This window comes from Amblyomma mixtum, chromosome 2 (assembly GCF_055824585.1).
Source record: "Amblyomma mixtum isolate Tamu chromosome 2, ASM5582458v1, whole genome shotgun sequence".
Taxonomy (NCBI): domain Eukaryota; kingdom Metazoa; phylum Arthropoda; class Arachnida; order Ixodida; family Ixodidae; genus Amblyomma; species Amblyomma mixtum.
The window spans coordinates 85,097,614-85,119,347 of NC_143013.1; the positions used below are offsets into that span (position 1 = coordinate 85,097,614).

Below are 21,734 nucleotides of genomic sequence, written 5' to 3' on the forward strand. Positions count from 1 at the left end.
GACTTCAGGAGCATCGCGCCGCTGTTGAATCATTGGCGGGGGGCGGGGAATTGGCAAAACATTGTCGCCATTGTAGTAACTGCACACCCAGGTTCCGCGACACAATTGTCTTAAAAAATTGACGACCCATATTAGCAGGGAAATCTTCGAAGCCTACTGCCTAAAAAAAGAACATGACCGTTGCATCAGCTCCACTTCGGTATCTTTACCTAAGAAAGAGTTAAACTATCTAGATGCTAACTTGTGCCACGCGCGCCCACGTGCCTGTGTTATTCGATGGTTTAGGCTGTTTATCAGGTGTGATTACGGTTCCTGTAAAAGTGTGGTTTTCTTGTAGTAAACTTTAGTTGAAGTTCCGCGTTTTGTCCTGTGCTTTCCTCTCTTCGTCCTGCGTCGTTTTGCGCGGTTGCAATATGCACTCCATTGTCAGACACGTCACCGGACGCAAGGGGTTACCCGCAGGCAAATCCAAACACATACCCATACCTCACGCGATAGATTATAATCAACCCCACCATCTTCCCATTGTGCAATCTGTGTGGAGAACTAGGCGATTCGTACCACATTATCTAAGAATGCTTCCACCTGTCAAGCACACACCAAAACACAGCACCTAACTGAGACGGTTGGGAGACGTACTGCTCTGTTCAGCTGGAGCCTGAAGGAGCAAACAACAGTTGACCGCCATAGCCCGTCGCGTAACGCACTCTGAGGTCCCATATAGGCCCCTCCCAACCTCGCAACTCGCCAGTTGACAATCGTCAGCGTGTAAGCCCAAAAATTCAGCGACATTCGTCGAATACTTACATAACTTACAGACTTTGCTGCTGTTTTCCCCATATTCGCCACCTAATTTGTTTGCTCCACCCCCTCCCCCCCCCTTCATCGGTGGGAAGGCGGACAACAAGAGAGCAGACCACTGCGTCATCTTTGATAAGAAGCAGTAATGGTTACCTCTTTCTCTGCAATAAAACATGTACAAATCATGCGGGCTTTGCGCAGTTTGCAGCGTTGTCTTTGTGCCAGCAGTATATAACAGTATGCACAAACCGCAGGATCACGTGATCAGCTTCTATCCCAATGCGTCTGCGGTCACGTGACCTGTCGGCGTGGAACTGGACCGTCTAGAATGGGGTGAGAGGGTTCATTTTGGTTCGATTAATTGGGGCGGTACGCAGTCGGTAAAAAAAATGAAAACCCTTCCGTACCTAATTAGTATCACCAGAATAAAGAACTGAGCCAACCATGAGCGTGCTCAGAGAGAGAGATAAAGCTAACAGAAGTGAGGGAGCTGCTTTCAGACCGGCGCACCACCACCAGCTGTGGGAGTGTCAGGGCGAACGACCCCGTTCGTCAAACCACCAGGAAACCGAAGTGCTTGCGTAAGCTGCCCTGCATAGCTCGCACTGCCTCAGATCGATACGTTTTTTTCCTGCCGCTGGCCTTCATTCTGAGCGGCATTCTCATCAGCTCACTCGAAACATGATTACGCCTACATGGGAGTAAAAAAGGGAGTAAGCCTCTAGCGAACACCCTTTTATGAAAGGGAGTGAGCTGAGTACAGCTTACTTCCTTTTTACTCCTTCCTGTTAAGAGAGTACGGTGGCGTTTACCGCGCCCACGCTACTAACAACTGTTTATTTTTGACACTGAACAGGGACTTAATACTCACAAGCTCGACTTCGCATATATACCATCAAGAACAGATTGATATTAGGGAAGAAAATTGAGTTTTCGAAGGATTATCGGCAAGCGTAATGATCGTTTTTTTTCCGCACCTTTCCACGTGTTCAGTCACGGGTTATCTCTTTAGCCGCTGCTTGCGTTTGATTAGCCTCTTCTCTTCATGATACGAAGTCGAGTTTGTGCATATGAGTTCTCTCTTGATGTCAGAAACAAACGGCTCTTGTAGAGCTGCGTCAAGTAGCCGTACTGCTTCTTTCCTCTTCCTTGACCCGTTGTGCAATTTAGCAATAGTATTTCGGTTCTAAGACGAAATACGAACAGGCCCAAGTCTTTGCTCTTTTCACTTCACCTCCAGCATGCAAACGAGCTACTTTTACCAGCGCCTAACCATTACTTTCAAAGCAAGTGGCACGGTCGACTACTACCGGGAGACATTTCAAAAACGCAAGCGCGTTTAGAGACGTTTTCCGCGGGAAGAGTCCCAGATGGTAGAAACTTGCCAGTAGCCCCTCCATACCACGTTACTTTTAGCCTCCAAAGTTTGCCTTTGAGGCATAGAAGAATACGTATAGTAATTTTACGCCAAAGACAGATGTGGCAGTGCAACCTGCCAATCAAACGCCTACATATCAACAAGTGCCCATCTAAATGCTTATCCCGGGTTACAAATATACAACGAGGACCAAAGGGCAAGTGATATAAAGCAGCTGCTATATAAAGATGCGTGTGTTATGTAAGTGTGTTGTACTACATCATACAGAGCGTTGTAACGTTAGAGACATGCCTGATACACGCAGAAACCATGCCACGCGGTCACGCCGAAACGCACCATGAATCACGGACAACAAGCGCCGCTGATCGCCGCGATAACAGGGGCCTCTGGACGCGGTAAATAGTGCAGCAAGCATATAGCACACATAGATGGCAGGCGCGGTGACAGCTAGGCCACGTCAACGCAACCCGAGACGAGGGAGACGGGAAATATGTCACACGCCGAGAACAATGATCAGGCCGACGAGACGCACGGGCAAAGGCGACAGTTTATTGTTTTTACCTTTTTTTTTTTTTTTACAGGCAAGAAAAGTCGAAACGCGACACCCTGACACCGTTCACAGGAAATGATGTAAAAAATAGCGCACAGGGAACACACGGGACGGAAAGTAAACGACGCAGACAAGCGCTTGTCTGCGTCGTTTACTTTCCGTCCCGTGTGTTCCCTGTGCGCTATTTTTTACATCATGAACGTTATCCAACTTGCCCAACTTTCCGCTTTGCTGAATGTTCACAGGAAATCGCGTTTTGGATAACTTCGATCTAAACTAAAAGCTCGAACCAATAGGCAAGAGTGTCCAGCAGTCAAGGAATGAATAAGGTGGCATTAAGAGAACAGGCGCTTTTTCAGCTTCTTCGTGTTCCGTTATCCGGGAAGACATGAACGAGATAATCACGCGTGCAAGTGATTCTAGACCTCCTGCACGATTGAAAGTAAGACCACACTGGCTGAGGACGTTCACTGCGAGCGCAACAGTTAAAAAAAAAAATTAAAACGTTAGAGGGACTTCCCTTCAAACTAATAGGCTTCACTTGCGAAGCCAGTTAATTCGGAAACATTAGGAACACAACACCTGCCGCGGTGGCTCAGTAGTTAAGGCGGTCGTATACCGAGCCGGAGTACCCGGGTTCGAACCCGACCGCTGCGGCCGCGTTTCGATGGAGGCGAAGCGCAAAAGGCCCCCGCGTGCTGTGCGATGTCAGTGCACGTTAAAGAACCCCAGGTGGTCGAAACTATTCGGAGACCTCCACTACGGCACCTCTTTCTTTTTTCGCTTCCACCTTCCTCCCTTACCTTACGGCCCGGTTCAGGTGTCCGCCGAGATATGTGAGACAGATACTGCGACATTTCCTTTCCTCAAAAACCAATTTACCAATTTAAGAAAGCAACACTCAATTACGACACCTGCGAAGCACTAACGCTCGCTTAAAGAAACGCATTGGCTTTCCTCAACACATATGAGCGACCAGAACAAGAGATATGCTAAACTTCCAGCTTTTGTACACAACAGGGTGATAGTAACCGTACCCACCTCACAATAAAGTTTCGATGAGAAGCTTCAACTATCCAAGCGCAAAACGACGAAAATCCCAACGGTCAACGAAACCGGCCACCCGTCCAGCGCTGGCTTCTGCGATGCAAAACCACACAGGTGCACGTCTCCGCGGTCGAAGTCCTCGCGAGCCACGGTCCGATCAGACGCGACGTCGTCGCCGAAACGGAAGAAGCCCCGCCGCAGCAGGCACACACGCGCTCGCGCCACGCACACAACACGCGAACGCGCGACAGAAGAACCCACTTGGCACCGCTACAACGACGAAGCCACTCGGCTGATTCTTTCTCGTCGTCGGCGATGGCAGCACCAGCGGCGGCAGCGAAGAAAAAAGCACCGCCGTTAAAAAGCAGATCGAGCAACAGGAGATGAGGGAAGAACGAAAAAAAGAAGAAAAAACAAGCACAAGCAGCACTCACGCAGTTGGAGAGGCGACGGCGGCGAACGACCGACCGACCGACCGACCGACCGCCAGCCCTCCCCAAGAGGCGTCGAGCGAACAACGGGCGACAAGACAGGGGGCAGGAAAATTAAAAACAAACAAAAAAAAAGTATTACGAAAGTTCGCGGCAGCTGTGAGATTCCCGGGGACAACAATTGTATGCTCTTCAGGGACGGCAGAGGGAGAGAAGGGTCGGCAGGGAAAGGCATACAGTGAAGAAAGAAATCACACAAGAAAAGACAGACGATTGTTCGCAGCCGACCGACAAAACACCACACCGGCGACGTCCGCGCAGCGCTAGCAGCAGCAGAAGCAGACGAACGAACGCCGAGCAGACGACGGTGTCGCCTTCGTCTGCTTGATAGCGACTGCCGTCGGCTGCTGCTGAGCGCGCGCTGGTCGCCGCGCAAAGCGCCTATGCTTGTAGCGTCGTCATCAAGAGGCGCAGCGCAAAACGTTGCTGCACTGCGCAAGCAGCGCCTACACACACGCAGCGGTCTGAAAAAAAGAAAAAAAACGAAGGCGAAGACCGCACCTGCCGTCGGAGCAGGGCGCGGCCGCGCCCATGGCTGCTGCAGCTGGCTCGCGCGCTGGGGAGAGGACCGCTGCGTAGTGTGTACACTGCTGTGCGCTCGTGCCACTTCCGAAGGAGAGGGGGATCCGCGACCAACGCGGTTCCGTTGCATGACCGAGTAGGGCCGCAGTGCGAGACGCTTTTCGCGGCAATAACAAAAAAAAAAAAACGAACAACAAGGAGGAGAGACCCCTGGAGCGTGGTGTGGGTGACCGCCTTCTTGGGAGAGTTGTTGCACCGAGGAAGAGCCAAGGGGGCGTAGCGGATTACGTGCGCGACGCGTTGAAGCGAGGCCGGCAACGGAGCTCTGCCCGGACGAACAATGAACGAGGAGGAGCGGGAAGGGCGACTACGCGGAGGCCCCGAAAAAAGGGAACGTTTCCTTTTTTTTTTTTTTTCCAGGTCTCACAGCCGCTCCTCCCTGGAGGCGAGGTCAGGGGTGGTCGCGGCGGTCTCGCGCCTTTGATGAGGGGCGACAAAACAGAATTCAGGAATGAAAACAAAGATGAAGGATGCGAAGATGGGCGCGCGAGAACAGAGGCGCATGCGGGAAGCGCGGAAGCGGCAAGAAAAATGGAGCCGTCCGCTTGTTTTAGCAGTCACGAAGTATCGACGTAAGCGAACTGGGAGTAAACAAACTTCGCGGAGAAGAGAGAGAGAAGGTGCTCTAACCTAACAACGCAGGCGAAGAGGTGCCAGAAGGGGCTCATTAGATTTCAATTACGGACAAAGGAAATTCCAGTAGGCTCTGTCCCCCTGACGGGTAAACGAATGGAAACATCGTTCCTTACACAACAGTGCAAGGCCGGGTCGGTTTACCGTCGATATCCTTAGCGCGAACTGGAAAACGAGTTTGCATACCACGGGAGACACGGACGAAAAAAAAACTACCAAAGAGAACTGAATTTCCCTAAGATCGGCCTGCAATGTGGAATTCAGGAAGTCAGGTCGGAATTTTTGCGGAATGTGACCTGTATTCTTGTTTACTGTTTCAGGCTTTTCCGCTGCACAATCAAAGCGACTGAGCGGAGGACACTTTCAGACGATAGCAGGAGGTAGAAAACGACCCGAGGACGTTGAACGGGCGCTGGGCAGGACCTACCCGCTCCATGGACGAGGCGACGCGTCGCCACCACGGAATCTGCGAGAAGGTTGCTAGCGACGCCCGAGATCGCGGCGATCGAACGGGAGACACGAAACGCGATTGCGAAGCATGATTGAACGGCCGTGGCGTCGGCTATATGCAGCGCGCCTGGAATTTGCGACGGCCCCACGAGCAACGCGCTCTCGGGCAATTAGCGACCGGTTTGCGACCTTCCTGCTTCTTGTGTTGCTCGTTAAAGCTAAACGTGGATCGCCTCCGTCAGTTGCCAATATGCGGGTCATAAAACATTCAGAGTTCCAGACCGTCGCGAGCCGCACCTTTTTCTCAATCGGCAAAGTTCGTAATGCACTCATCGCTGGACTTATAGATCGCATTGCTACACCTTCGGGGATTTCATGGGCAAAATAATACGCAAAAACGCACGATAAAAAAAAACTATCAAGAACAGCCAGCGAAAAGATGGGAGACAGATGACAAAAGTATGAGCTCGTATAAATGCAATATGTAACACTCGAGGAATTTAGAGTCAGGTAATTTTAGAATGAAAAGAAAAGGAAGAGAGGGGGGGGGGGGGGCATAGATATGCGTCTTCAAACTACATAAAATGCCTCAAGGAACAGCGACTTCAAAATACCAAGGTTTTGCACGAAAAGGCGCCAAAAAAGGGAACTAAGGCAGCAGAGAAATACGCGAGACACACATCCGGACACAAGCATATTGCAGGGACAGTGAAGTTCACCTTCTTCGCAAATCTGTTGATGTTACCCTATTAGCGCGCTTGAGTCTTGCATACACACATTAAAAGCGTGTACGGCTGTAAATGGCAAAAGTCGCCGCTATTTCTACCTAGACTATTTCTCCTTTACTGTCTTTTTACCCTCCCATCAGCGCTGGAAGCGTCCAAACAAACCGCGCTTTTCATCCGAACAAAGCCAGCTTGTAAAACGGAAGGCGCGGAGCGCCCTTTTGCGAATCTAAACAGAAGCCAATCATCCGCCGTCCCTCGCCACACCGCAGTGTCGTTTCGTGCCGGAAGCACGGAGCTCAGTCGCCCACGGGTGCTTTCACCCGTCACGCGCGCCTCGCCCGCAGGTGTCAGGGGTCTGCAGCGCACACGCACTCACGGCGGAACTGCAGCTTTCGCTCCCCTCCTGCTGTGACGCGGAGAAGCATGCACGAAAATTCGTGCTCACTTCGTGCACAATGCGCGCGGCTCCCGAGGACGCCGGGTCGGCCCGTTATAACATGTTGCGCCGAAAAAGAAAGAAAGAAAGAAAGAAAGAAAGAAAGAAAGAAAGAAAGAAAGAAAGAAAGAAAGAAAGAAAGAAAGAAAGAAAGAAAGAAAGAAAGAAAGAAAGAAAGAAAGAAAGAAAGAAAGAAAGGTTTATTTGGTTTATTGGGGTTTAACGTCCCAAAGCAACTCAGGCTATGAAGGACACCGTAGTGAAGGGCTCCGGAAATTTCGACCACCTGGGGTTCTTAACGTGCACTGACATCGCACAGTACACGGGCCTCTGGAATTTCTCCTCCAAAGAAATTCAGCCGCCGCGGCCGGGATCGAACCCGCGTCTTTCGGGTCAGAAAGAAAGAAAGAAAGAAAGAAAGAAAGAAAGAAAGAAAGAAAGAAAGAAAGAAAGAAAGAAAGAAAGAGCGAGCGGTTTCGTTTCCTTCGTCCTCGTGTGTGAAAGACGTGTGCGCAAACCATCATTTGTCAGACATGGGACGGGGTCCCTCCCATGCTGGGCAGGGCGCCACAGGAAATAGGTCGTGCACGACGCCGTCTCGTGCGTATAATATAACCTCGCTATAACGAAGCGGTTTATAACGAAATAATGGATATAACGAAGAAATGACGATTCCCCTTGGAAGCTCCGTCGACACTGGCTATAACGAAGTTACGCCTATAACGAACTATTCTCCGGGCTACTTAAACTTCGTTATAACGAGGTTCAACTATGCGCAGTACTATACGAACACAACGGTGAGAAAACCGGAAAGACACACACGTATAGTACACCTTGGCGCGCCGCTGCGGCGAAGTTACAAAGTTTCGATGCTCCGAGGCGAAGCGAACGAAGGAGCAAGGAAATGGTTCTTGCGAAAAACAACGGATGTGCCGGGCGCGCCTGCCTGCGGCGAAGCGCGCGCGAGAAAGGTGGCAATCAAGAGCTTTTGCACCGGCTCCCGGTATACGGTTGCCTCTCGTCGTCTTTCTCACCAACAATGAATGGGTCGCCGCGGAGATGCACTGTGCATGGAACGATTGTATTGTGCAATATGCCTTCATGCAAGCTTGCCTTTAGTACACAGGTATCAGAGCCCACGCCGCATAAATGCAATACCATGGTCTGTTTATAGCACAGGAGCACAGACCTTTGGGCTAGTTGGTTCATAGCAGACACGTACGTGTTTTTTTAGCGCTTGTACGTGTCTGTTTATAGCAGTCCGTGGAAAGGTACTAAAAAACCTGCTTAATATTTAAGCGTCTGAGTGGACGCAGACGAATTCCTCGATAAGTTGGACCTCGTTGCAACGAAGACAAATGTGCCCGGCGATTACTTCGTTACAGACGTAGCTTCGTTATAGCCCGTGTTGACGGAGTTTCCAGGAGAAATCGCCATTCCTTCGTTATATCCATCATTTAGTTATAAACCTCTTCGTTATAATGAGGTTCGACTGTACAACTACCTCAATACGCTAAGAATTCCGCGTGAAGGGTTCACTGCATCCCCACCTCCCATTCGAAAACCTCTTCCCTGGTATCAGCGTGAAGTTACAGGTCATGATAACGTTTCTTGAATCGACCTGTAACTTCACCATCCCGAAATTAAAGCTCCTCACTCCGGAAAAATTCATCTTCACTCCTTTTTTTTGTTATTCGTGTTTCAGAAACTGATCGACGGCAATTCAGATGCATTTTAAGCCCGCTTTTCCCGGACGTTGATAAAAAAAAAAAACAAAAAAAAACGAACAACCGGTAAGTCAGACCACGCGCGTTTTGAAAGCAGCTCCGTCAGGAGCAAGGATCACCGAAAAGGAAATGGAGACTTTCCCTTTCCGCCAGTTTATGCTCCGAACCAATTCAGGCGACGAGAGTTCCAATTCCACGCTCAGTTTGAAATCAAACAGCGTTCCTGCGAACCGCTCGGAACAGCCTTAAGCAGCGCAACGAGAGGTCCCTCCCCGGAACCGAGTTCGAATCGAACGAGAATACGGCTGCTACTCTGTAGTGCGCGCGGCCCAGATTAGCAAGCGGAGCCAAGAGGGCGCATTTACGGCGGAGGAAGGGGGGGGGGGGGGGGGGCGGAAGGGGGGGGGGGGAGCTGCTGCTCGAGCGCATCGCATTTTCCGGCTACCGACGCGAGGCAAAATCACAGACCAGCGGAACACACGTGGGTCCACTCTGTATACTTAAAGCGGAGCGGGCGAATGTCGTGGCGTTCTTCGAAGAGCTATTCCGTCTGCCTGCGCACCGGCAACGTTCTCACGCTAGGATGGAAGATGAAGAAGGTAGAGGAAAGAAGAAAGCGAATAGCTTCAAATGTGCGTCGAAGCTCGACCGAATGCCATGCACTGGGCGCTGCAGAGATTGCCGCGTTGCACGCCACGTTGGCGAAACGCAGGCAAGGCCACGCGGTATACTGCAGGCTAGCTTTGTTGTGGGATGGAAATAGTGATGCAAAACTATCGGAAAATTGACTATCGATAGTATCGATAGTTTTTTTGAAACTACCGACAGTGTAAAAAAACTACCGATAGTGCGACTATCGATAGTATTATCTATAGTCTACTATCGATAGTATTATCGATAGTCTACTATCGATAGTAGTACTATCGATAGTATTACTATCAATAGTGTTGCTATCGATAGTACTACTAGCGATAGTATCGCTATCGATAGCATCGCTATCGATAGCAAGACTATAGATCCCAAAGAGACTCAAGCTATGAGGGATGCCGTAGTAGAGGTCTCCGGGTAAATTTTGACCAGCTGTGGTTCTTTAACGTGCACTGAAAACAAGCAGTATTTACTTCACGTTGAGCTCCTTTCATTATATCTCGAGTCTTTTTAGTTCGGTCATTAACAAAGCGCAGAAGTTGTGTCGTGTGTGTGACAGATGTGGAGGCAGACAGGAATGCTCGTGAAAAAAAAAAAAAAAGAACAACGCGCCACCTAATTCGAAGTTATGTTTTACTGCTAAAATAATGCGTCTTCCAGTTATTCGCTCCGTGCACTATCGCCGCACAACGCACCCTTGTCTGCGCTGTGAATCATCAGGTGCACGTACGTAAAACCGCGGGCTACATATCCCCACAGGGTCACACTGCAGCCATGAATTAGGTGCACAGTAATTCGGTTAGACGTGGTGTGAACTCTTCTGGCACGTGACTTCAGGAAGTGCGTAGCCTAATAAGAGCTGGCGAGCGAAAAGCTCGATGCAAGGCTAGGCAAAAAGCGTCGTAGCTCGCGCATATATAAAGACTACGCTTCGAGTAGAGTTTCACTGTACACGAGCGCTAACAAAATACACGCACACGCACGCACGCACAAACAAACAAACTGCGGAATATAAAAGAAATGCTAACTCACACACACGTATCGACCCGCGAGCTTGATGGCGTCGCTTGCTACTGTAGTTGTTAAAACTCACCACAGCTGAGTGGAGCCGGAATTAGGCTGTGTTTAGACCATAGCCGTATCCGTCGCGAATGAAAGCGTTGGTATATATCGGACGCCAATTCGCAATTGGCTTACGACGCCCCCTCTTACGGCAGTTACGGTCTCAGAGTGAACTTAGCGTTAGTGCAAGGAACGGACACCGTGTTTACTGCTCTACAGATGCAGCCTGAGAAGCAAAGAAACCGAGCACCGTCTATTGTCGACAGCAACCTCCCGCTCATTATCATACCGAGACAGGAATAATCGCAGGGCTGCGCTGCGGAGAAAGATAAGCGCTTCTTTAGCGCTGACAGAGTGCACTGCACAGGAAGTGGAGGGTTCGCGTTTCGCGCTATCAACAGGATATGCGGCATTTGCAAACCTTGCCGCCTCCTTCCCTCCATACTTAACCGGCGCTCTGCTATGCGAGGGTAAAAAAAAAAAAAAGAGATAGGGGGGGGGGGGGGGGGGGGCGTTAAATTCTATTCAGCACCTCGAATCAACTGCCCATGGGGTAAGGAAACGTGAAAGAGCGTAAGTAGAACGTGTTGTCGGGCTAGTTGGTCCAATACTTCAGACATGGCAGTTGCGCGAAACACACACACACCTGTCTTGTGTGTGTGTGTCTTGTGTGTGTGTGTGTTTCGCGCAACTGCCATGTCTGAAGTGAAAGAGCGTGTACATGAAATCGCATGCTTCCTACCCGCCGTCGATTTTAAGACAGTTTGTTCCTTTTTTTTTTAAGCGAGGTTCGTGGTTTCGCTAGACAACTTGGTGGACTTCAGTGTCTTACTAGCGCTAGCAACGAAGCACAGAGAAAAGGCAGGATCGGGCATTGGTCACCATCGTATCACGGTATTCAGCACTGTGAAAACGTTTTACGAGTTCCAAATTCGGTTGTCTCGGAAGCGAACAGTGCAGAAAATCATTAAAAGCGATGGAAATAGGAAACAAAAAGTTTTTATTTGCACCTGGATGCGCCGAAGAAGGGCACTCATGTGTTGCAGTAAGCACAAAAATAAAGAAAAGAAAGAATGAATGATTTATATATACTGGTCGCCCGAACAAAGCTTATTCTCGTGCAAGAACAGAGACTGCGTAGGGCTCGTTTATGTGCCCCCGATGCGATCGAACGGGCTGATTTAGAAGTCGGGCTGAGAAAAAAAAAATCCTAACGCGAAACGACTGTCGATCCAACGCTCAATCAACCCGACCCGCTAACATTCACTCAGTCTGACGAGTCGGCTCTAACCGATTACGTCAATTTCACATCCATTTGATAGTTAAAGCACGAAGGGCATTTACGTCACGAAAGTCGTATACAGCAATGACAGTGGGGAGCTAAAGGCGCCGTTCCTGTATTTGAACTCCGTGGCCGTAGCTATGTGTGTTATGCTATCCCCTACCGGGACATCAGGGAGCCATATGTCCGGCCAATTGGGGAGACGAAATTGCGGGAAGGAAACAGTGCTGCCCTTTAACAGCATACTTGCACCCAGCACACTTCAGGGAAAGCGGAGTTATCAGTCCCAACAACTATGCCCCTTCATACGCCCCCTATGAACCCTCCTTCAGTGCTTTAAGGCTGTGATGAAATAAGCAAGAAAAAAGGGAGATAAGACCTCTTGGCGTTCGCGCTATCACCTTTAGTGCAGCAGCGCACACATGATTATCAACGAAGGAGGACGAACTCACCTTATTTGCCAGCAAAGATAACCACCTGCACAGCTCCCTCAAAGAACACTTGATCAACATCGGTTTATTCTGTATTTCTTTCCGAGTATGCCTTCCTAAACCTAAAAATAAGAATACGCGAACACAAAAGCTAAATCCTTCAACAATGTAATATTACCTCAACTGTATTTCCGAAGCCAATACATAAATGAAGGAACAAAAATAAAGATAAGACTCTTGAGTTTCGTACTTGTGACACATCAACGCGTTGGCGACCTTCTCCCGCGCTCCGCTATGGACTATTTCGTTGCTGCTCCTAATTACGTGTGGTGAATGATAAAGACTAGAGACACAATAGCGATGGATGTTCGCGATCGCTTATCTGCCATTTTTTATCGCCGAAGTGATTGTTGCGCCAATTAGGCTGAGCTGGCACGGAAGTCCTCACTGCATGCATTCTCTCAGCGCCAGTTTCTTGAAAGTGACGTCTGCACGGTGCTCTAACCGCCTAACGTAACTGAAAAACGGCATCGCTTTCACACAGCAGGTATACTTACCTTACGCATGAAGACTACGTAATCAGTTGGTTCTCCGAAGTACAGTGCAATAGGTCTTCTACACCTAGTCCGGATCCATTAGCGGACGATCTCGAAGTTAGCAGTTGTTTTTCTTCCGAAAACACATCCGAGACACGAACGTAAGACAGAACTTTCCGCGCACGACCGCTCCACGGCACTACCGCCCGCTGACTTCGTTCAGGGCAGCACAATAACAGTGCTCTTACAGGTCCGCGCGAAACCCACGGGCGACCAATCGACCGACACACAATGCTATCTCAAGAGAATGGGTTCCTTAAAGAAAAAACAAAACAAAACACAGACAGTCCGCGTCGATGCATGGATGCTCGTCCAGTCGCTGCACTCGTAACTCGTTAAGTGCTGCTGTATCGATGAGCGATCACGCGAAGAAGGAAACTGGCCGGCTCCGACACTCCGACAACAGCGGGACGTTAGCCGGCTCACGACCGTCCGGGACACACAGCCGCAGGCCGCACACCAGTGTCGTACAACAGCCAATCAACCAGCACAAACACTTCCTCCATTCGGACGACAAGCTGGGCGGTTCCTCAGCGCGACAAACACCGTGACGAACAGCGGAGCGGGGGACGAAAGTTTCACACTCGACAGCCCCCCGCTGTCGTCGGCGCACAATGTAATCGCCGCAAAACGGGGCAGACAAGAAGACAGATAGTGGACCGAAGGCGCCCCCGCAGCAACGCTGATGAGTGTGGGAGCGACAGCAGCAGGGCACAGGTGATTCACGCTGTAGCTATCTGGCGTTCAGCCAATCCCGAGGCGCACAGGACTTCGCAGACGACTTCGGCGGCGTTATCCTCAGCCGTCGTCTGCTTCGGTAAGACGCGCAGACGGTCACTAGCGTGCCATAAAGGTGGGGGAATCATCGAAAAACAGCTGAAGGGTCGAAAGTAATCCTCAAGTGTCCTCGAACAATGCAGCGAGTATGGCACAGATCAACTAACACAGCTAGCACCGGAGAGGAAGAAACGGCCGTCTGCGTAGGAACGGCCGGCTGCGGCGACGGCAGCAACCGACTGCCCGCCGGCCGCTCGGACGACAGGCCGCAGTCGCCTCCTCCCCCGACTTGGGAACACCGCCATCCGTCACGTCAGCCGTCCACTTGCGCCACGGCGGTGTTGTCCCACCTAGCCGCGATTCCCCTCTTTTCGCGAGCCTCTCCCTTTAGCAACACGGGCAATGCCTGCTAATAGCGCGTGCTTGTTGGCGGCCCAATGAGAAAGAAAGCGAACTTCGCAACCGGTTTTCTCCGAGCATCGGCGGCGGCAGCGGAAAGAGTGATATCGCGAACGCGTTCTCCCCTGGCTGCACGCGCGTGCCTCGCGTGCCTGTCCTGTCTGCGGCCGCACTGCTGAGCGAACGTTTCGAAGGGGAGGAGGGCGACAGTGGACGGGGAGTCCCCGTTCCTGCTCTTCGGGGTAACTTGCTTTTAAATGCGAAGCACCTGTGGACCAGCCTTAAAGCATCTCTCTGATACAGTACATTGCCATCTTGGTGGGCCTGGAATGACCGGACAAGGAATGTAAACTCTTCCGAACGAACCTAGGAAAAAGAAGAAGGCGAGGAAGATATCATCCTGGATAGAATGCATGGGTTCAGTGAGAGCTCCCGTAAAAAGATGAAGACCACAGCGAAGGCTGGGCGCGGTAATCCTTCGCCAATATTCCAAATGCAACCAATCAATCGGAATGCATTCGCGCAGCTGTTGCATTCACGTGTCCTTGTTTATCTGCACTTTTTTTTCTAGGCTCAAACCCTCAGTAAACCCTCGGCAGAAATGGGCTAGTCAGCTGCAGAGAGATCATGCAGCACTATCAGTTCAGCAGGGCAGAATACCAGCAGGCAGATAGGAAATTAAATAAGAATCGGGAAAACATCTGGAGACGATTACAAACGAGGACTTATCTGAACCAGACTTAGCCAGTGGTATCTGGGACAATTCTCAGATAGATGTCGGTTATGTGAGGGTAGGGCTCTTACACATTGTATGGACGTGTCCTAAAGCATACGACGTACACAAAAAAACTAGGACAGAGGATCTTTGGGAGACTCTAACGCACAGCTCAGACTATGAGACTCAGCTGAGAACCGTCCGGCTGGTCGAAAAGACCCTCCGGGTCCAAGGACTCCAGGCCGTCGTCTAGGCGGATGGGCTGAAGCCAATCCTGTATCTGTCGGAAAATTAAGTTCCATACTACTACTACTACTACTACTACTACTACTACTACTACTACTACCACACCACCACTCAGTGACATGTTGAGTGGGACTAAAGGGTGTGGTGTCAGCCAACGCTGGTTACGTCTTTTCATCAGTCCTCAATCCGTGTGTCGCAATTAATTTCAGGCGCCTTTAGAACAGAAACCCCTACCTCTATGCTCGAATCTAACACTTCAGCACGAAAGACGGTTTCAAAACCACCTTGCAACTTTCCTCGTGTACTCCATCCACTGCCCACTATCAGCAGCGTCTCAGGAAACGTCCCAAGCTATAAATGCCACCAATTTCCGTCTTGGAGCGACACTGGCTGCAGGCAATGATGAGGCGGTACCGTTGTATTACTCTGCTCCCTTCTTATCGCGGGACTTCCGAGAACACATAGATAACCTACGCTGTAAAGCCGACGTATCTCGCCACCCATGCGCCCAGCCAAGCCACACGCGGCAGTCACGAGATACGCGCTCTCGCACTGCCGCGCAACCTTCAACCGTCTGGGCGGCTAATCGGCTCCGGACAGTGAGAGCAGTGTCTATATAATGGCCAACCGGAGTCCCATCAATGATAAACCGACACTAACGATGATGAACCCGACCTCGCTAAAATGCCTGATAAAGGAATCACTATCCCTTCTAAACAAATCAAAGTTAACCTAAACAAAACAATGTTAGTCTGGTTTTAAATTTTTTTCCTGCACAAGTTGAACTGAGCGGTGGTATTTAACATAAAGACCATTACATATTTTTTTTATAAGTATGATATAAAATCTGTACACAACAAATAGCAGGCTTTAAAAGGGGAAAAGGAACGTCCCACACAAACGAGAAATATTCCTTTTAAAAAATACGCTGAAACCAGTCCTTTCCACGGAAAAAAGCCCGAGAAATGCAAGGTTCAAATGGGATCGGTCGTTCAACGAGCGGACTCATAGATTCGCCCCCCGGAAGATCACCCCAAATCAAAGCGTGCGTTTCGAGAACCGAGTATAGCGATATAGTCGCGAGGTATTCCACGAAGCAAGCTCCAACGTCCGCCTCATTCTTCACTGCATTGACGCAACAGCCGACTCCCTGCTTCTCCCATACTCCATTACACCCAGTATACGCCTCCAAGTTTCACGCCGACGGTAAACAAATCGCATCTCTTGTACATGCAGTACTGGCCTATCGTTCGTCCCGAGCAAACTGACCACCGCGGCAGGTGGTCGCGAGATGTTGCTCGGGAAGACCACCATGGTTGGCAAAAGCCCCAACGGCTGCAGCACCTGCCATCGCAGGGCAGTGGCGCATCGCTTGACACCTGCGCCACTGCGCCAAGAGTGGTTTGACGACTCTCAGGGATCTATGAGTATATAGTCAAGAATGACCAATTCCGCATATATATGAACACTAACGCCATCGCGTCGTACCCTTAAGGCTTAAGCTCTTAAGGCTTAAGCTCTTAAGGCTTAAAGCCGAAGCTTAAAGGTGCACTGAAGAGGAATCTGAACTCGTCTTTGTGCCGCGGGAACTCAATCTACACGTTCCGAGCTTTCTTAGAAACTTCGACTCATTGCCCTGTGTGGCCGATTTTCCTAATTAAATCGAATTAACCTCCGGCTCCCGTCTTTATTTTTTGAATTCTCCCCGTATACGGTGGGCGGAGTCGACCAACGCGTGGAGTGCCTTTCAGCCAGCTCCGTGGAGGCTTTGCTTTCGCTTTATTTTGTTTTTTAGGTTTCCGTGAATAAATAGTTTCATTCGCAGATAATATAGCCGCAAAATAAGCCCGCAGAAATAAAAATACGCGCGGTCTATTTGCTTCTACGGACTACTACGTATTACTCCGCCGATGCCAGAGCGGCAAGCCGCCACGGGACCGGGTGAAAGGCACTCCACGCGTTGGGCGACTCCGCCCACCGGACGGGGGAGAATTAAAAAAAAAAGGGCGGGAGTAACTGGATTTAATTGGGGAAATCGGCCACACAGGGCAATAAGTCGAAGTTTCTAGGAATGCTCGGAACGTGTAGATCGAGTTCCCGCGGCAAAAAGACGAGTTCAGATTCCTCTTCATTGCACATTTAAGGCTTAAAGCTTAAGCGTCACCTCCAATTTTTTACCTCTGTCGACCAATCCATCGCTCTTGCTAGTATGACGCGCAGTAGCTTATAGCGAACAAGGCGACGCCGAGGGAGGGGTTGATAGGGCCAGGTGAAAAAAGCAGTCCAGCGAGCAATATGGCGGAAATCAGGTTGGAAAGGTCTATAGTCCATCTCAAAAGTTCTCTGCAGCACTGTGGAAGCTACAGAGCTGCTTCTCGCAATTACGTAGAGGTCGCCTCCGTGCGAAAAGCTCCCATTCGCCCTCCTTTCATGCTCACCGCAGCATTCGACCACAGTCGCGAAGGGACCCAACATCGCTTTCTCTCGGGCTCCATACACACCAATTGTTCTCACAGAAGGCAAAAAAAAACAACAACAAAGAAACAGACGAATAAGACAAGCGGCGCTTTCACGAGTAGTATCGGACACACTAAGACGGAAAACACGCACAAAAAGTAGCTATACTAAAACGGTTAAACAGGCGACGCCCATACGGAGCCCATGCGAGTCCAGAACACGCCCTCGGGAGAGCACCAACACATCATATATACGGGCACCACTCCGGTGGTGCACCTATTTGCCAGTGACCCCTTTTCGGGTGGACGCCCAAGAAATCACGCGCGAGTATTATTTATAATACGGGGCCAAGCGCGCTCGATCCATCGACGTTGAACAAGGTGCACCGCGCGGACATAAACACGGTCACAAACGACCACCAAAAAAAAAAACGCACATACAAAACTCGACGAAGGAGCCGCCCGAGTCCAGCCACCGCCTCTTCAGTTGCGCCATTCTCGCGGAGTAGAAAGACAAAATTGGCCCGAGCCGCCCTCTCTCTCTCAAGTGCACCGGCACACATGTAACCTCCTCCATCTGGAAGAGCAAAACATTGCGGCCGCTCGCTTCAATCCGGAGCATGATGGAGGCGCCTTTCCAGTCGGGGTATATAACACGCATACGGTGCCTGACAGCCCTCAACAAAAATGCTTCGCTAAAGAAATACCCCTCTTTCTTTTATTCCATCTCTTTCCACTCATCTTCTTCCAGCGCTGTCAAAGAGATTGGAGTAAATATAGACCGCGCACCGAAACATACGAACAGCCCGACTAAACCTTAGAGGCGCCCGCATATGCGGCCGTGTACATGAAGGAAAGTTGCTGCCGCTGTGAGTGGATTTCTAGCGAGGCATTCGATGCAGCCGCTCCTCGAAAAGCGATGGGCGCTAGCAAGGCGCGGGAATTCGAGAGACAAAATAGAAATCTGTATTGGTCTGCCGCGCAAAAGGCACTGGGGCCGCTGTTCCAAACAAGGCTTTGCGCTTATAGCGTTGCCGCAACTGAGGTTTTCTTTCTTCTATTTCAGAACGCGCCGCTGCCTTAGCGCTCGTTCTTAGACGGTAGCGACCGCAGGGAAAGCGTGGCGCAAGTCGGAGCAACATACGTACACTCTAAACGGAAAGGTGTAAAAAGGGAGTAAAGTTGTCCTCTAGAGCACACCCTTTTATAAAAGGGTGTGCGCCGGAGGACAGCTTACTCTCTTTATATTCCCATATAGGTGTACTGGTGTTTAGAGCGTACCCCTCTTCATTCCGCCGTCTGCAGCGCTTGTGTTCGGTTTGTAGACCGTCCGAATCCTCGCTTTAGTATACGTTATAAACCTACAACGCAGCAATGATCCTCAATGTCGCCGTCACTGCCTTGATCGATCTCTCTGTTGCTGCTGTCAGTGAATGGCCCCGTTCCCCATTCTCTACTCCCCCGTGCGGCATATAACACAAACGAAAACAAGCAAACAAACACAAAACAAGTGAGCTACCAGAAGCTCGCAACAATTAGAGAAAACAAACAAAAACGAATTTCCCCGTTCATTTTGGACACTTAATGGAGAAGGAAAATCTCCTTCAAAGAGACCGATAGAGCAAGGAAATTCGACGCAAATAAACACTGCACCCCAACCAACCGCCTTCCGGCATTAAAGCTCGCGCCAGATGCTCAAATGTGTGCATCGTTTTTCGTCCGCCCAGTGCCGATTGTTTCGCTCAGTCCGGCGTCAGTGGCTCTACAATGCAGGAGTATACGTCAAAACCAGCCGGAAGCAATGCAGATGAAGTTGCAGTAAAGCACAGGGCAACTTTGTTTCAAAATTGAGAAACCCGGCATGCGCAATGATGCTATGAATTATAACGCTATACAGCAGCCTCTCGTTAGTTCGAACCTGCTTAATTCGGACTTCCGGTTTATACGAACTGACGCCTAACTGCGAACTCCGCAATAATCGAGCCATTTGTCTATGCCACGAAGTCGTGCCTGCCTTGTACGTCTTTTACTTTTGCAGCAGAGGTAGGCAGGGCGCCTCTGTGTTTCAGAAACATGTCGCAGTGCGGCGGCGACAATTCTGCCCTGCCCCCCCCCCCCCCCCCCCACGCATGGACAGCTGACCACTGGCGGCGCGGGAGGGTCAAGGCCACTCCGCCTCCTCCTGTATTATCGCCGGTGTAGTGCCAGAGCCCACATTTCGCTGGCTGGCCTCTCTGGAAACAAGCGCTGCGCGCCCGCCGTCGCTCAAGGCAGGCCCAGACTCTCTCGGGCATGTCGCGGCGTGCAGCGTGACTCATCCCGCCACCGCGGCGCCGACACGGACCCTTCCTCCTTCCCTCCTCTCCGTCGGTGCGAACTCCTCCGACGCTCGCCGGCTCTCGACCATTGGTCTAATTTGAACGGTGGCCAGTGCCGTGACCTGATTGGAGGATTTGAACGGCTGGCTGCCGTAACCGTTACCAGCGGCTTTAAAAGCGGAGCCGCGCTGAACCCGCGCAGCAGACGGGCAGCAGAAGAGCCATCATGCCGGAGCTACGCTCGCCGCCGGGGCCGGCCTTCTTCTTTGCGCTAGCCCGTGGTGCTCTTGACCCTTGTATCATGTAAAAGCCCTTGTACATACTGTACATAAAGTTCATTTGACTCACCGTCGCCTCGACCGTTTCCTGGGATGCCCCCCAGTCCCAACACCGGGTAGCGGGCTAGTTCGAATTCGCTTAATGCGAACTCCTGGTTTATTCGAGCCAAGACTTAATTCGAGCTACGCAAAATTCGAGCTAACCTTTGGTTCCCTTCGAGCTCAAATGATCGAGCCGAGAGAGGAACTCCCACAACGGCCAAAGCCAGGGTCTTCGTCCAGTATGTCTACTACAGCTGCAGGTCAGCGCTCGTTGGCGCAGGGCTTCTTGCACAGCCCAAGAGGTGCAGCCACACCCACTCTTAATCCGTCCACGGCGCCACGCCTAGGACCAAAAACCGTTAAGCACTTTGCGGCGGCCCTCGGGCACGCGGGTGTCTCGCTGCATCTAGACTGGCCCTGTCTCGTGGCTTCGACGTGGGCGTGGGCTCGAGGCGTATGTACAGGGCGAACTACGCCGAACGAGACCCCCCCCCGACCGTTCATTACCGCTGGGAAAGCGATACTGCGCGGTGGGAACGTATACGCGTTCACACAGCTAAGCAGGCAGCCTGCAATCAGAGAAAGCGCTAATTTAGGACTTCGCGGAAAGTGCAGCGACCTGCATGCTATATAGGCAGGTGAGCCCGCAGATTTAGGGCTTTAAAGGTGCACTGAAGAGGAATCTGAACTCGCCTTTTTGCAGCGGGAACTCGATCTACACGTTCCGAGCATTCTTAGAAACTACGACTTATTGCCCTGTGTGGCCGATTTCTCTAATTAAATCGAATTAACGTCCGGCTCCCGCCTTTATTTTTGAATTCTCCCTCGTACGGTGGGCGGAGTCGACCAACGCGTGGAGTGCCTTTCAGCCAGCTCCGTGGAGGCTTTGCTTTCGCTTTATGTTGTTTTTTAGGTTTCCGTGAATAAATAGTTTCATTCGCTGATTATATAGCTGCAAAATAAGCCCGCAGAAATAAAAATACGCGCGGACTATTTGCTTCTGCGGATTACTACGTATTACTCCGCCGATGGCAGAGCGGCAAGCCGCCACGGGACTGGGTGAAAGGCACTCCGCGCGTTGGTCGACTCCGCCCACCGTACGAGGGAGAATTCAAAAAAAAAAAAAAAGCGGGAGCCGGGCATTAATTCGATTTAATTAGAGAAACCGGCCACACAGGTCAATAAATCGAAGTTTATAAGAATGCTCAGAACGTGTAGATTGAGCTCCCGCGGCAAAAAGACGAGTAAGAGTGAGGCTCAATACAAACGAACCATAGGCGCCAAAGCTCATTGACCCGCGAGAGCCTTTACGCTTACAGCTACTACATAGGTTGCGCCTAATGCTCACACACACCACATTCACACTGGCGACTCCAAGACGTCGCGCTACCGATTTCAGTCAGTTACGGTTCCAGAGCACGAGGAAAGCGCGGGGAGAGAGCGTAACGAATCGGCTTCGCGACTCGCAAGTGTCAATCCGCTTTCACACGTCACCAGCAGCCGACGTTTAGATATATGAAAAAAAAAACACACAAAAAAAAACAGTAGATCAGCAAGATTCCCCGTTTCCTGGAATGAGGTCAGTAAGATAAACGCAACACTTTACATCCCTGATCGCACTATTTATTAAGATATATAACGGCGTTCTACTTGTCGCAAAC

The 21,734-nt window shown here is 50.7% G+C and overlaps 1 protein-coding gene across 4 annotated transcripts in view; it reads right to left on the reverse strand.

Annotated features, from left to right (window-relative positions):
* LOC149359987 (uncharacterized) overlaps positions 1 to 21,734 on the reverse strand; it is a 270,465-nt gene that overhangs the window by 26,891 nt on the left and 221,840 nt on the right. Inside the window, exon 1 of one of the 4 annotated variants that reach the window (XM_089572105.1) lies at positions 12,804 to 14,063. The exons of 1 other annotated variant lie outside the window; for it this stretch is intronic. Coding sequence is in view for 1 of the 3 variants with exons in the window: in XM_089572101.1 (XP_089428227.1) it covers positions 4,211 to 4,442 (232 nt within the window). In the remaining 2 variants the exon portion in view is untranslated. Of the gene's footprint in view, positions 1 to 3,770; positions 4,191 to 4,210; positions 4,539 to 12,803; positions 14,064 to 21,734 lie in introns of those variants that run through there. 2 more of the 4 variants (XM_089572101.1, XM_089572104.1) reach the window with 2 other exon arrangements.